At 36.8% G+C, this 17324-nt stretch overlaps 1 protein-coding gene across 2 annotated transcripts in view; it reads left to right on the forward strand.

The window, feature by feature from the left end:
- The first annotated feature begins 412 nt into the window (after nucleotides 1–412).
- Nucleotides 413–17324, forward strand: part of LOC120635990 — a 77141-nt gene continuing 60229 nt past the window's right edge. For both annotated transcript variants that reach the window (XR_005659323.1, XM_039907212.1), the window contains exon 1: nucleotides 413–794. Coding sequence is in view for 1 of the 2 variants with exons in the window: in XM_039907212.1 (XP_039763146.1) it covers nucleotides 595–794 (200 nt within the window). In the remaining variant the exon portion in view is untranslated. The remainder of the gene's footprint in view (nucleotides 795–17324) is intronic.

The raw sequence follows: 17324 nt of genomic DNA on the forward strand, positions 1-17324 counted from the left end.
GTATGAGAAATTTCAAACGCTGGCGAATTTTTGTATGGTATTGATATGGACATAATAATAGTAGATAATATGATTCTATTATTAGCTCATACGTAAAATGTATGCATCATTATCTTACCCAAATATTATCTTTATAAACTATAAAGGAAACAAATTTAAAATAACGTACAGCAAGCTTCAGTTAAAGTTATAAACTAACAATCTAGCCAGAACTGAGTCTGCACAGGATTAGCAGAATTACGCTTGTCCATCAATTGCAAACTCTAGGATGTTATAACAATAGAGGCTAGTATTAGTGTCCGATACACCGCGATGCAATTTTAAAACTCCATTACCGTGTCAAACTTGTTGATGAGTTGCAGGTTGGAAGTTATTTAAAGTAGCTGCACCGGCGTGTGAAGTGTGCAGTATTGGCATTAGTCTTTATCAGCCGGTACACGTCGCACTGCAATCGTTGAAGATAAAGGATTTGCAAACTGTTGTTTATACCGGCGGTGAGGAGAGGAGCGCGGGGCGTTCAGTGCGCGCGCGATGCGTCAAACGATGCACGTGGCCAACTCAACGCATTAGTCTTCAATCAGACGCGAAGCAAACATGAGTGACTGGTCTCTTGGTGGTGGGAGCTACCCCAGCTGCTCATTCCACCCCTACCCGTACTACCCGAACCCAGAACTGCAGCAGGCCTCGACCTTTCTGCCGCCGCCGCCTCCGCCGCCGCCGCCGCAAGCGCAGCCTACTCTACCGCCGATGTTGCCGGTTATCCCGAGACCACCCCGGGCCCAAGCTCCGAAAGGGTAAGTTTTATAATCACTTAAATATTAACATTTTTAAAATTATACTACCGTAAATACTTGGACGCAATACGTCATATAATAATTATTGGCATAGTATGATCGATACATGTTATACCGATTTGTCGGTCGATGCATACATTGTAAATAGCTTGTTTTTTATGCATTATGAGTAGGCTGTTTGGACCGTGATTAACACAATACACCATACTATATAAAGTATATTTATGTTTGAAACGTATATTAATCTTGTGACTGCACTACAAAGTTACCATAGCCCGGTGCATTTTTATGCGCTACGTTACTTAAAAACACATTAATAATTATGAAATATTACGTAGTTGTCTTATATTGTGCGCGCGCATCGAAGGCAGCGACATATTATATACTTAATTATATTATCTCAAGTGTTGTTTTTCACTGAAAGTGTTTGAAGGAGTCTGTTAGTAACAGCTACTTCGTAATCAGTCATTATATAACTGAGATGCATTAATAATAGCGAAGGAGGTGGTGGCACAAATTTCAATTACGTAGTTTGTATAGCCTGTTATGTAAAAAATAAATTAAGACCCCCTTGAGACATATATTATGCGCATGAGTTTATCCACAGGCTATTAACGAAAGCGTCGACCTACAACGTGTAACTAGAACCGATGATTAACAGCGCTAAAATCTATACTTACTCCAGCCGACTACTGTAAATTTATTGGCGCAAAAAATAAAAAAAACACTTAAAATTTATGTTCGAATCCAAGCTAGACCAAAGGAGCAATTCTAGGCCATTGAGGTGTACTGTAAAGGGCGTGGTTGCCGGTGTAATTACGATAACATTTAACACCTACGCGTCAGGCGTGGCGTGACGGCACTTTGTAGGACAATTTCCTTGCGTGCCCTGCCATAGTCTTTGTGTTTTTTTTTCGAATAATCATCGTAATCACAGCTGATTTTCGCTACCTCATTGAACTTGTTTTTACGAGAGTTAATATTATGTTACACATAGATCCCAAAGAAGAAATAAAACAAGTGAAAATGCCACCAACTCCTGGATTATGTAAAACGCTATTGTCTGTCATTATCATTAACGCGACACACTGTCTATCATTTTGTAGTTTTTTTTCATTATAATTGTAAGTACCTATTTACAATTTTATTGTCTACCTACTTGTATGAAGTTCATGATTAAAAATAGCTTTTGCGTCGTCTTTAAACGTCAGATAAATTTTTCAATCAAGCAATGTTATTAATAATAATCTTCTTTATTATTTTTAACTCAATCTAGCACTACGCCCGAGCTAGTCCTCAAGTAGGTAATGGCATAAATGGTTTTCCCATTTTCTTATTTCCTACATTCATATTTTTTGTATCGATGTAATCAAGTCATACATATTCATGATTTTCATCTTCGTTAAAACTTCCAACAGCGGGACACATCATGAAAGAGATGTTTTAAAAGCATAGACCATCCACGCTGCTCAAATAAGGTATAACGTGTTTCGGAGTTAAGATGCTAGACACTGTCGGTTTCCTAACTCAATGCTAGAGAGAGACAAATCAGTCCAATTTGAACTATTCAAGTCTTAAGGTATGCTAAAAGGAACTACGCAGTAATTTTATAACCGGCCATCCTGGCCAAAAACCCCGTGCATGTTCCCGTAGGATGCCTGCTGGTGGACATTGTCCGTGGTCTTGAGACGCTTGTCGTCTTTCCATCTAGTGGTGCAACGTGTTATTCTGAGTGGAAACAATTTTACCTGGCGACATGATTGTCGGTCAATCTTGCGATCTTTATCAATACTAAAGATGTTAGTTTGGATCTTCCATTCCTTAGTTTGATCACGCAGAGATACAACAAGCCTTGGTGTCTCAATCGCTGCATTATGACTTAGACTTTTATTTATCAGACCTACATCATTATCATTACATAAGACTATCGATTTTAGTGCAAAAAAGAGTCTCAATATTTTTTAATCCCATCCTATATCCCATTGCTGAATACATTACCCTATCATGCTACAAAGGGATTAGAGTTTTGATCCTCTGCGCTTTTCAATTGAGGTTTGCCGCGCTTTAACGGTTAGGTACTGTCACAAGTTCGTGACAATAAACGGGAATGACGACTTATCGTGCTCCCCGAGGCGTGTGGGCGGACAGCGCCAATTTTCTAGTTCAGAACTGGTACTGGATATTTGTTAACAACAAAACAAAATAGGTGGAGAAACATCGTCTATAAACAGAGCTACACTTCGCAGGGCATGCCGGGAGCACGTCCTGCAACATGCCACCCTGTCTCTCATTATCATCATAATATCAACCCATTACCAGGAGACTCGTGCTCTATAGTCGTAAAGGGCGCGAGTCTCATCCCACAATGAGAAACACGCTGGTTGGTGCATATTGGTGGACTCCGCATACCACTGAGAACATTATGTCGAACTCTCAGGCATGCAGGTTTACTCATGTTTTCTTTCACCGTCGAAGCAAGTGATATTTTTAATTACTTAAAACGCACATAACATATTAAAGTTAGACGTGCGTGCTGGGATTCGCACTCGGACCGCGAAAGTGAAGTCGAGCACCTACCCACTGCGCTTTCACAGCGTCCTCATGTGCCTATACACCGGTAACTACGCTCTTCAGAACGAAACACAGCATGCGTCAGAAATAAGCATGAATGTAAAACTTCCTTAATAATACGTATTTTTAGCCCCAACATGTATTTTTTTAGCTTTACGCGAGAATCAAACTTAGGGCAACGTGATCCGACTACTCTAGCAAATCCAAGTAGAGCCATTATTGCCCATCGACAAAGATCCGTTGGTTATCATTATAATTTTGGGATAAAACATTAATATAGATTATAATAAGTCACACTAATACACACAAAACTAGCATTTTATCGCATTTGATACACAATTTCTCGATAAATGTTTTAATGTATTTAATATACTTGTAACGCTACGATCCTGAGGTACTAGACAAACGTAGTAATAACGTAGGCGGGCGAGTGGACGCGATGAATCGGGGTATACAGGCTATTGTCTAGCGGAAGGAACTTTGACTCCTTAGGATCGCTGCATGATTTTAAATACCCCTAAAACCGGATCGGCACCCTAAAGACGAATCGGGAATCAAATACGATAAAATACTTTTTTACACTACTTTCGTGTGTATTAGTGTGGTTTGTTATACGATTTATTAATATTCTAGCCCTAATTTATAATGAAAACAAATGCATCTTTGTCGATGAGCTGAAATTCACAAAAACATTGAACTTGGTCGAAGATCGAAAAGAAGATCGAAGCCGCGACGTAATCATCGCATCACTATAACTCTCACTTATGTAGTATAAAACAACGTCGATTCCCGCTGTTTGTCTGTCCCTATACACGCTTAGATCTTTAAAACTACGCAAAGAATTTTACTGTTTTTTTTTTAATAGTAGGTAGAGTGATTTAAGAGAAAGGTTTTATATATCATACTTATTAAAGTAGTAGAAACGCTAATAATTTTAGAAGTTTCTAATGTGATTTCGTGAATGAACACGTTTTTTTGCGCTCAAATTGCCAGCCAACAAGATAGATCAAAATAATTTACTACAATATAACCTAAAAAAAGATCTACAAAAAAGTCCGCATTGGTAGATGACCAACAATAACCATTTTTTATCCTCTACTGGAAATATCGGCTTCTTTAAAAAGCTATTTTAAGCAGTAGAGCGTTATACTTTATTTAATTAAATACCTTAAATGCATTGTGCCTTTAATATAGATCAATATGGCCGTATACAGTAAGTAATTTCAATAAATATTTTCGAAGATATTACAGATTAAAAATGCAGGGATATAGCGGCTGCGGCGGTGCCGGCCGAATACCGGCGGCGAATTAATAATAAAGAAATTCTGTTATCCGCATTGTACCCGTGCGAAGTCGGGGCAGGTCGCAAGTAACACATAATAGAGAGATGTATTACCCTAGAAGTCATTACAGCTTGTATTTGCAAGCTGTATTTGCATTAAAAGTGCACAAGATAGAATTATGTTTGTCTAACTGTTATATGATAATATTGGAATACCCCACTGCTGTCTATAGGACTTTATCTGGATAGAGTTTGCTTTCCAAAGCCTAACATAACTGCTTAACATTACTGATGTTTCTAAGGGTTTTACTAGGGCTACTTGGAATAGAAGTGCGTTTAACCCTTCATAGTAGTTCTATTGGTCTTGGTTAATATACTTATATATTTTTTTTAATTAGCTGGATATCTTGACTTTTTCTTCTGCTGATTGTTTATCATTTATTATAATTCACCAAAACTTTCTGAGATCTTGCTTTAATACTATCCGAAAGCAAATATGTTGCGCTTCAAAAGACTCTAGCGATTTGGATGATATTCAGTAAACGGTCGCATCTTCATATCTACGTGTCCTTTGAATCCTGTGCCTTTTTCATGCTCGGACGCTACCCTACCTTAAAGAACGATTAAAATCCCTTGACCCGTGAACATCCCAAGGCTCTCAGCGATCCACCAGAGAACTTAGAATATTAAACTGTAACTCTCAAAGCTATTCGGACTCGCGTATTTACTAAAAGCAAATACGCTGAGGAATTCACTGCCCGATTGTATAAAAGAGAAGATGATGCCGCTTTTTGCACGTAAAATTCTTAAGTGTATGTTTCATATGGTCTTTTGTATTATGCAATCGAAATGTTTCAATAAATAATCAAATAATTATAACTGAAAAAGTATCTTCGCGGGAAAAAAAATAAACGCCAATGCTCGATCGCGTAGGTTATTAAAATAATTGTCATAATACGGTTATAATCCTCATTGTTCAACTATGCACGTAGTAGGTAAAGGATTTAGATATAAAGAGAAGGCGCCTCCCGACGGAAAACGGTTGTCTGTAAGTCCACGCTTTCCGCGCTACGGTAGGCCGATTTGTGTTAAATTTCCCCGCGCGCGACGGCAACGTGTAGCTGGTGTAGCCAAAATAATAGTTAGACTTATATTTTTTGAAACTAATGCCTATTTCCATTTATGATATTATAATTATATTATCATTTGTGTTTTTTTTTTATAAAATAACCATACTTTAATGGTCACGGTAAGATCGCAGTAATATTTATCAATTAAAATAAACAGATCATTAAATTATATTTTATTAAATGGATTTATTTTCGATTTCTATTAGTTTATTAGCTTTCAAAATATTACACTTTAATCGAATTACTATTTCGAATTAATTATCATAAAGCTAATTTCTAGGAACTCTGGCGGTAAATTGTAATTTTTTTTATGAAATCTGAAATCCCTGCGGGTTTCAGATATGATTCGAGATTAGATTCCAGATCCGATTAAAAAATAAAAAATAGCTGCGCACTAAAATAAAAGGGTATGAAAAAAATACCTTTGTATTACCACTTATGTGATCATTAAAAAGCGTTTTACGTTTAACACGTCGTACAGTTTAAAGATAAACATGCCGTATTTGTAGTAGGGTGAATGGAGTAGTTAGGTAGTTTACGACTTATTCTCAAAGTTTTACACATGTACGGGACTCATTCGTTAGCTTTCAATACGAGTTACTTATTTTAATTAAATAACTTTGTTTTGCTTCTCAAACAGAACTTGGCCTTTTAGATTTGAACATGTTAAGACGTGGACTGGTGGCTTTATAAAGTTTACACGCTTTTAACTGCTCAGAAGGAAGAGTACATAATATTTTAACGCACTGAATTCCATAGAGGATTATTCGATTACGATTCGTCGGTTTATTTTTATAGGGATTTCAACTAATCTTTTTCTAATTTTTTGAGGTATGTTAATTAGCTTCACTTTAAATTGTTGTAGTTAGTATAGCAATGTATAGTTAGTTATTCAGTGTATGAAGCGGTTTTATAAGTATTATAAGTTTTGTGCGTTTTCAGCAATTGAAATATCTTCAACGGTGAAGGAAAACATCGTGAGGTGAGTGAGGTGTGCGGAGTCCACCAAACACACTGGGCCAGCGTGGTGGTCTACGGCCTTAACCCCTTTTCATTGTGGGAGGAAAGCCGTACCCTGTAGGGGCGAAATTATAGCATAGCTTATAGAATTTGATGCATTTATTTACTAAAGCAATATACACAAGACATCACTTCACTCTACTTGTTTCTGCACTATACTTACGATATGAAATTTTTATAGATTTGAAGTTGCCTTCGAGAATAAAACAAAAGATTTACATTTTTAATTATTTTTTTCTAAATTTAAACTTATAACAAATATTTTTTATAACCACTATTAACTTCCTACGGCTTCGTTTCTAAAAGGAGACAGGTTTGAAAGCATAGACCCACCGCGCTGCTCCAATGTGGTTTGGTGTGCTTTAACGCCTATTACCACAGTTAAGTGATAATAACTGGGACCGACGGCTTTACGTGCTCTCTGAGTCACGGGGGAGGCACGGACACCCCCAGCTTCCTTCGGGCTGGTACCGAAAACATTAATAGAAAGTACACCACACCTTATAATTTGGCCCGACCGGGGATTGGAACCAAGGACCTCGAGATACTTAGTTGAACATGCCAACTACTAGGCCAACTTGGCAGTCATTTTATATTTAACCGTTAAACTATTTTTAACGAACAGAGAAAACATGGTTACACTTTTCTCAATTATTTATTCAGGTTTACCTAGGGCAATTTGAACTAGAGGAACAGTGCAATTGGCCGACATTAAACAAGTCAATAATAAATAAACAAACTGTTATAGTTAATGCGAAAGTGTATTAGTGTTTGTTTATTTATTTGTTACTACTGTTAGGCCTTACTGCTAAACCGATTTTAAAGACATTTGGCACAGAGAACTAATGCTTTAGTTCTTCAAACGTTACCAGGATATAAAAGACTTACTATCCCGGATTAAAAATAAGAACCATATCTCCGGGGCTTAACAAACCTTTAGCTCGTAAAATATTATAATTGCGAAAGTGTGTCTGTTTGTTTATGTTGTGTATATATTGAAGTGTCTCCATGGAGCTGGACAAAAAACACTTTTTATCCCGGAAAAGCAGACAAGAAACGTCGTGTTTAAATAAACTTTGTTACTTAAGCAAAAACCAGCTGCGGTTGACATGAGACGAAACGTCCCAGACGCCTTGAAAGACCCAAACAAATTCCATGCCCTGTGCACGCCACTGGATATCAGTAACAGATTAACTTAGCGAAATAAGGTTAGGAGAGCCGACCCCAATTAATATGATATAAGGCTCGGTGATGATTTGATAAGAACCGATGAACGTTGTGGTCCTAAGGTGAGGGCGATCCAACATTGGTAAGCCCAGGGTAGGTCGGCCCCCAACGAGGTGGACAGGCGACATCAAGCGAGTCGCTGGGAGCCTCTGGAAACACGCGGCCCAATACTGTGGATTTTAAAACTCCCTACAAATGACCTTTGCCCAGCAGTGGACGTCAATCCGTTGAATTGATGATGATGATGAGGAGTTAAGCACGGCTTAATCAGATTTTAGCAAAATTTTGCATCTTTAAAAGAAAAAAAGGATGCTATTTCCACAAGTCTATATAAAATGGAAAAAGAAAAAGGCATTTGCATGTAATTAAACAGATACAGAAAATACTTCAGCATCCACAAAAATATTCACATATTATTTACCATTATTATGTCTACAGTAGGGTAATGAAATCTAGCAATAACAATTTTAATTAAATGAATAATAATAATGGAGTACCTCCGAGTATTGAAGTGATGCTACTCGTAAATATTACTGCCTGATTTCGCTCTTAATTATAGTTTGTTAAACGGTTGACTGAACTGTTAATAATAAAATTAATTTGGCAGCTACAGTGAAAACTGAGTGCATATCATAATTGTTTTCAACGTCGAATATTAACAGGTAAGTAACAAATATAAAATGTTTTCGTCTGTCCAGTGGATGGTTAAAAAATAAATCAAAATTCAATTTCATTTATTTCAAGTAATACAAGCACTTTGTTGTGGGCTTCTTCTTAGACCAGGACGCGTTTGGAACCCTCGTAGCTTTAGTTTTAAGTTTACGAATATGGTTATCGCCATCATCTCACTGCCGTGTAGTTATCATGTAATTTACGCATCAAAAGTGCCACCTATTGGCCTACTTGAATAAAGATATTTTTGACTTTGACTTTGACACTTTCGAAACGTCAAGTATGTCTTCTTGTATTGATTCTACCAAGGTTCGGAAGGAAGATTCTCCAAGAGAAGCCAGCAAGAAACTTAGTAGATGCTCTTTCCAAGATCATTTAACAATTTAAAAATCATTGTTCTATCTTGTGTTTAGACGAAAGCGGCTTGCTTCCAAGCAACCTGGAAAATAAACTTATTTAAAACATGTCATCTGCATCACTTCAACAGTTTGAAATCAGTGGCGTGCATAGAGGGTATGCAAGGGGTATGCAGACGATATAAAATGAAGAAAATCTCCACTACGTACTCGTAGCTATAAATCCTTTACATTTTTTATAACTCGGCTGCATACCCTGTGCATACCCTCTATGCACGCCACTGATTGAAGTCCACTGATGCAACCCCAACGTCCATTGGTTCTCCGAGCTATGTGCCTAACCCATTTCCATTTCGGCTATGCGAATCGCTGAGCTATGTCGGTTACTCTGGTTCTTCTACGGATCCCCTCATTTCTGATTTGATCACGTAGATACTCTTTCCATCGCCCGCTGTATATTAAATTATATAGTATCAGATAAAATGCAGCAATATTCACGCGGCTTTTAGTCGTTGTGTACATAAGAGGCTTACGGTGTTTGAGGCAGAGTGCGCTTGCATAAAAGGTCCAGGAATAGCCCGGTTTGTATTCCGGCCTATTTGTTGACCTTTTATAACTAATTCCCAATAATACCAGTTGGCATTATTACTAGCACGTTCGCTGTCCCCAAAATAGAGTAGTTACCAAAACCTCATTTTGGTAACTACTCTATTTTGATAGAGCCCTGGTACCTACGTTTAATCGAATAACAGAGCAGCACGTTATCTTATATGTTATTAAAAGAGACCAGCCCCGCCCCGTCTTGAATTGCACGTATCTACGTTTTAAATTGGATACTGGATTATTTGAAATAGATTTACATTTTGTCTATACCTTTTTTTGTAGAAATTAAAATAAATCTATCTTTTGGAGATAAACATTAGTGTAGGTATGGACGGTGGGCTTCCTGGAGTAGCTGAACATATGCTTATGTAGGTCTCGCAGAATTCTACGGTCTTGTGCCGTATACCAAGTAGCCACTTGGTATACGGCACTGAGCGAGTCAGTGCAATGCGATTACGAAGTATGAATACCCAGGGCACATGGCTCGAAGGATGTTGATTTCCCAAGCTGCTGGAATGTCATACCGCCACTGGTAAATTCAGCGTTGCGATACCCTAAACGAGGGTGACAGACGACATCATCATCCCAATAACGGGCACGGCCACTACTGGGCACGGTGGTGTCGGGCTAGAGTATACAATGATAATTTTCAATTTGATCTCTATAGATAATAGTAAATCTATTATTCAATAAAAACGCATTTAGTTTTCCACGATAGTGATCTGATTATTTTAAAGAAAACACAATTCCATAATACTATTTTTTAATCTTGCCTTTATCTCATGCTAAGTGGGTTCTGCACTGCACCTCTTCTCCTTCCACTGACTTCTGTAAGCTGCCCACCTAGTTGGGGGTTTACAAACGCAAGGTTTACAAGATCAGGGTAGCCATTCCTATTGCCGCACCATTGAGCTTGAGTCTCAAGGTACTCGAATTAAGGTACATCGTTGGTTCCCCAGCAAGATACATTAGGTTTAGGTTTGTTACATTTTAATGTGTATCCTGTCATATATATGTACAGTTTAATAGGATATCCATCAGAATTTGGAGAAATTGGAAGTAATATTGTCTATTTTATATTATTTCCATCTTTAAATAGCTTTATGAACAACGCTGTTTTTCATTTTCTTCGTTTACACGTCAAAATAGTAATGAAACTTGTATTTACGCATTTCTTAGAATCTGACTCACATTTATTATTAGTACATTGAGATATTAAACTCCAGGTTTATCAACCTACCTGTTCTTATTTAGTAAAGCTTGAAATTATCTCATATTACAGAAGGTAGAAGTAATATTATTCGATTTATGACTGCAATAGTATTGAGTATATTAGCGGAGCTTACTTGAGCTAAATGCCACTACATTGCTTACAAGGCCGCAGCTAGCAAACATTAAAGATGTCAGCGACTTTTAGAAACCACGGCATACTGGAAGCTACTAAGACATCCTGGAGCATTCTGAATGCCAGTGCGGGAGTTCAGAGGAACAAGTGAATTGAGAGGGTGGAATGTAGCCAGTTTTGGTGCTGTTTAGTGTTAGCTAGGATTGTCAAAGTCTACGGTCTGACGCCGCTTGTTGTCCAGCCACTCTACCTCTCGCTTGATGACTTCTGTTTACTTACTGGGTGGAAGTTATTGAGCACCAACATTTATTTTTGTCCTTTTAAACTTTTTATGATTTCTAATGAGCCATAGAGTTCAGCATACATTAAATTTTATACTTTTATTAAAGGTTTTCTAACTACTCGTCATAAGTAAACAAAAGTAATTGAATAAATACCTGAGAAAAACGTTTTTCTAATTATGTTAATGCTTAACTGTGATATTTTATTCCATAGACCATTTTCATGAAATGTTTAAAGCGGCAAACTAGGTATATAGAAGTATGGCCTAGAATAACGTGTATTTGTTTCACTGTAAAGGACTACGTAGATTAATAATACTCAACAAAAAGCTTCACTGGGCGGTTCTAGAATCGTCAATAACTAGACTCATGTTTCAATTAGGGTAGCCAGGACCCCTATACCAAACACCGGCGGCTGTCTATAACATCGATGCCGAACAATATTTTTTGCAACATGACTGGGACAGCATGATCAACATTCGCGTAGGAGCGAGATGAAACAATAACATATTCCAGGCTCCGAAGGATAACAAGAAAATTCAAACTTACGTATATTGCAATAAATGCGCTTATTGAACTGGTTCTTAATTCAAGGTCAGGGTTCATGGGGTGTCTAAACTAGGTGAAATATAATCGATATTGGTTCATCTGTTATCCTTGAAAGACATGTCTGGTTTGAAGGTTATTAGCAGTTCATGATTTCAAGGGTTTCAAAGTTTTCCCATTCAATGTTTTTGATTGTGAATAATTTTTATGTTTAGTATAAATACTTAGTAGGCGTAATTTTAGACTAAAATCGAAGATTTAAGTTAGACGATTGCGCTTGTTAAGCAACGTGGACGGATGGGTTACCGACCTTTAAGTTCCGAATTTTTTCCATTATCTTTCTCTTGTGTGTTGGAATCACACGAAGCCATTGTTATTAATATCGCATTAAATTTACGTTACCTTACGTAGATTGACTACTAAGAGAAGGAACGTAGTAATGTACATTTTGATAGAAGTGTGCTATGTTGATCCTTACACTCGGTACCTTACGGTAGAATAACGCGTATAATAATCAATTCAGACGCGTTTCATGCAACGTTCGTCAACGCTTTTCTGAGAAAAAAACAGACTTGTATGCATTGTCATTAAAAAATTCATCAATTGTATAGTAACCTCGCTGTAATAAGTGTGTTTTAACAAATTCTTTAAACTTGTGCATTGGCAGGTCCAAAATCACCTTAGGAATCATATTATAAAAGCGTATACTCAATCCCACAAATGATCCCTGTACCTTACGCAGACGATATGCAGATGACACTAATTTATGACCATTTCTTGTAAGTCGACTGTTTATGTCCACTTTTTGTTTATAAATACTAATATGTTGTCTTACAAATACTATATTGTTATAAATATATTGTGAAGCTACAGTAAGTATGCCTATTTCTTTAAACTTCTCACGGAGGGATTCGCGTGATTTAAGTTTATATATTGACCGTACAGCTCTTTTCTGCAATATAAATATAGTTTCGATATCAGCTGCTTTACCCCATAACAAGATTCCATAGGACATAACACTATGAAAGTACGCAAAATAAACTAGCCTAGCTATTTCAACGTCAGTAATCTGTCTAATTTTTCTGACTGCGTAGGCAGCCGAGCTTAGTTTACCCGCTAGTGAATCTATATGGGCACCCCACTGTAGCTTATTATCCAAGGTCACGCCCAGAAAAACTGTGGAAGTCTCTATTCTTAGTGATTCACCATTTATCATTATATTTTTATCAATTTTCTTTACATTTGGTAAGATAAATTCGACACACTTTGTTTTTTTTGCATTTAAAAGTAAGTTGTTAACTGTAAACCAGTGCGACACATGCGACATAACACGGTTTACTTCGTCAGAGTTATCTTTACTCCTATCAGTCTTAAAAATTAGAGATGTATCATCTGCAAACAATACAATGTCGCATGTTCCACTGACATGGTACGGTAGATCATTTATATACACTAAAAATAGAAAAGGACCCAAAATCGAGCCTTGTGGGACACCCATTGAGGTATTTGAACCCTGAGACTTTGCATCATTTATGCAAACTCTTTGGGTTCTATTGCTGAGATAAGAGGCAACCAAATTTAGTGCAACGTTTTGGATACCATATTGGCTTAGCTTAAGAAGCAAGGTTTTATGATCAACACAATCGAAAGCTTTAGATAGATCACAAAAAACACCCATGGCGTTCTGTGAACATTCCCAGGCATCATAAACATGTTTTATAAGTTTAGCACCTGCGTCCGTTGTGCTACGACCTTTAGTAAAGCCATACTGCTCAGGGTGTAGTAAGTTATATACATTAAAATGATATAAAAGTTGATTTAATATAATTTTTTCAAATATCTTACTAAGAGCTGGTAAGATTGAGATAGGTCTGTAATTGTTTATATCATTTTTATTACCAGATTTAAATAGAGGAATGCGTTTACTATGTTTCATTAGGTTCGGGAAAGTACCTAAATCAACACATTCATTGAAAATTATGGCTAAAAGAGGAGCAATGACGTCAATAATATGAGATATTACCTTTACCGACATTCCCCATATATCACCTGTTTTCTTTAATTTTAACAACTTGAAGTTTTTAATGATATCCGATGCATCTATATGTTTGAAATGAAATAAAACTTTGCACTCATTAATGTTGCCTCTTAATAGATTCTGAGCTGCAGTAGGTGAGGAATTTAGTGAATCTGTTAACAAAATAGGAACATTCTGAAAAAAGTTTTCAAAAGTACTTGCAACTTCTGCATCAGTAGTTACCATATTATTATTAATAATTAATTCAAAATTTCCGTCTCGAGATTTAGTTTTCCCAGATTCATTATTAACAATTTTCCAGGTTGTTTGTATTTTGTTTTCAGATTTTACTATCCGATCTTTAATGTATAGCGACTTAGCTTGTCTACAAACATTTTTAAATGTTTTGGAGTAACTTTTTACATATTCAAGGAAAGTTGGAGTCTGATTGTATTGTTTTTCATCATATAGCTCATACAACTTATCCCTGCTTTTGTAAATGCCTATAGTCGCCCAATCACTAAACCTCATTTTTTTATTAAAATCTATGTATTTAATATTAAATACTTTATTAAATGCACTTTCTATTTCATTGAAAAGCGTAGCGTAAGCGATAAAGATTGTCGGGATGACAGTTTTCAAAAAAGAGAGCAGGAATTTTGGCTGATATTTCACCTTTAAATCGCGTTAGTTTACTCTGAGTTATCGGCCTGTACTTAACAATATGTTTATTTCTATTTGTACCAACAACAGTAATTTGTTGGCCACAATGATCTGACCTTAAATTGTTTAATATCGATTTACCTAAGATATCACAGTTAAAAAAAATATTATCTAAACAAGATGCTGAAGTTGCTGTGATTCTAGTAGGTTCATCAAAAGCATTATTCAAATTAAAGCATTTAAATAAGTTTAACAACCTAGTCGTAGTAGTATTATGTAATAAGATATCAACATTGAAATCCCCGCATACTATTACGTTTTTAGTAGACATACACAATCGCTTAAGGACATCTTCCATTACATCCTCGAATTGGTTGAAATCTTCTGAGGGGGGATGGTACACACACACTATTATAAAACGCTCCAGCTCCACACAAGACAGTTCAATTATGCGCTCCACAGAAAGACTAACTATATCTTTTCGCTCCTTACAAGTTATATTATTGCGTACAAAAATTAAGGATCCACCATGAATACCAGTCTTTCTAAAGAACACACTTGACATTTTGAAGTTATCGATGTTAACTGCTATTTGTGCTCCAGTGAGCCAATGCTCAGTTATACACAATATGTGTATATTGAATTTTTCAACAAACAGTTCTATTTCTAATTCTTTGCCGGTGAAGCTCTGTATGTTTTGATGTACAATGTTCATATTACAGAGCTTCCCCGTTGTCTCACTGTCTAGTTTAAATAACTATTTGAATTAATTATAGTACTAGAACAAGTACTAGGGTCAATATTAGAAATATTGGTGATACTTGAAGTACAATATGTAGAGGTGTCAATAGACTTAGTTACAATACTTGTAACAGTATCATTTAAGTTGTAAGCTAGTAAAGATGCCAAGTGATGCTTACTTTTCTTAGACAAAATTAAACTATCTCTAGACAATAGGGAAGACATGCATTTATTGATGTTAAAATAAAAAACTGCGTCACTATGACGGCATGTCAGGTTATAAATTAATAAATTTAAATTATAAATATGTTCATTCTGCTTTGAACTAAATGTGCCACAGTAAGGAAAGGCACACATAATGAATTTACATTGAGTTTTACTATGTAAAGCTAGTAATTTATCAATGCATCTTATAATTTGATGCTTTTTGACATTCAAACTGTCTCCTATTAAGAGAATAACATTTTTATTTACATCTAAATAGTCACTATTCAAACTATTAATAAGATAATCTAAGCTAGCCCCCAGTGAACATCTATTAGTCACTGAGTGATCTAGGTAATGGTTCATAATAGGTCCAAAATTTGCTACTCTGTTGTCAGAGCGGACGTTGCACGTTACTTTCTTGTACACTCAAGTAAGTCGGCGGCTTTTCTTTCGGCCTTTATTTGGTTGGCCCATCTCACCGGCGGTCTTCCGCGTGCATTAGTTTAAAAATTCTCAAAAAATTACATTTTACTTTAGTCTTAAAAAAAAAAAACAAGAAATAAGTAGTGTCAGGTTAATACGGTAAGACAACCGTTCCACGTCAGGGTCACGTCATTAATTATTTGTGGCTAGCGCTTCTGATTGTGACTACACGAATCGATCACTCCGCCCTAGCTTTCGTAGCAGCCTCAATGGCGTAGCATGTAGCCGCCGTCGGGTATCCGAGTGTGAGTGTCTTTAAATGATAAGAGTTAAAACGCTATAATAACTACTCAATAGCCACGAAGCCCTTAAGCCCTTTTTGTATTGCTAGACTGAGTTGTTTTGGTCACCACAAGTAATCAGTGCCTTTTGCAAGTTGCCTGTTTATCTTTTGTTTTACCGGATATACTTCGGTGAGTGTGCTCATGAACTTCACAATCTTGTTCCTCCTTCCCCGTTCTACCACAAAACAGCAAGTAACCGTGAGCGTTGGCATCCTTATGTGGTTGATATTCCATCAACAAGTACGAAAAATTTTTTGTCCACGTTTCTAAGACGCACCGCTAAGATTTTGGATCGCCCTCCCGGTAACAGTGTTTTCTGCCACGTATAACTTGAGTACCTTCAAGGCAAGAGTGAATAGGCTTCTTCTTGGCAAGCGCGATCCAACCTAGACCTCATCATTGCTTACTAACATGCATGATTGTTGTCTAGCGCTGGCCTAAAGTTAATAATAAAAAAAAACAAATAGGCCTAATGCATAGCCCGATCTGGAAATCGAATCCCGACCGGCGAATCCAGGACCTCTTAATCCGTAATTGAACATGCCATTCACAATCGCAACGACGCAGTTTACTTTCATCCTACAGTTTCATTGCCATTTCCCCTTTGATATAGTTTCAGGTTAATTTCCTAAACGCAGTGGGATAGTATTTGAGTGATTGTGTTTGCCAATCATCTAAATGGTACGTTGATACTCGTACGCCCAGCGAACAGATTAAATTGGCCGCATAACATATGTATTTATATCAATATAATCCAATATCAATAGCGTTGTCAAATGCAACATCGCAATGGATTGGTAGCAAGCCCACTCGATCCAACCCGATGAACATTGTATTTTATTACTTTATTTTGTACCTACTTACTTTCACCTACCAATTCGTTCGGCGTGTGCAGATTTAGAGGAACCGTCAGATTTGGTCAGCGGCGATTGTGCAAGAAAGGAAATTGTATTCAGTCTACTTCAGTGTACACCATTTCCGGACCGCTTTCATTTCATAGAGATTATTCGATTTTTGTGAGGGTTTCTAGAAAACACCCCTATATGGAACGTTAACTAAAACGATGACTAAAGAGGACGCATAGTTGAATATAGATAATGAT

The sequence above is a fragment of the Pararge aegeria genome, chromosome Z (genome assembly GCF_905163445.1).
Source record: "Pararge aegeria chromosome Z, ilParAegt1.1, whole genome shotgun sequence".
Classification (NCBI taxonomy): domain Eukaryota; kingdom Metazoa; phylum Arthropoda; class Insecta; order Lepidoptera; family Nymphalidae; genus Pararge; species Pararge aegeria.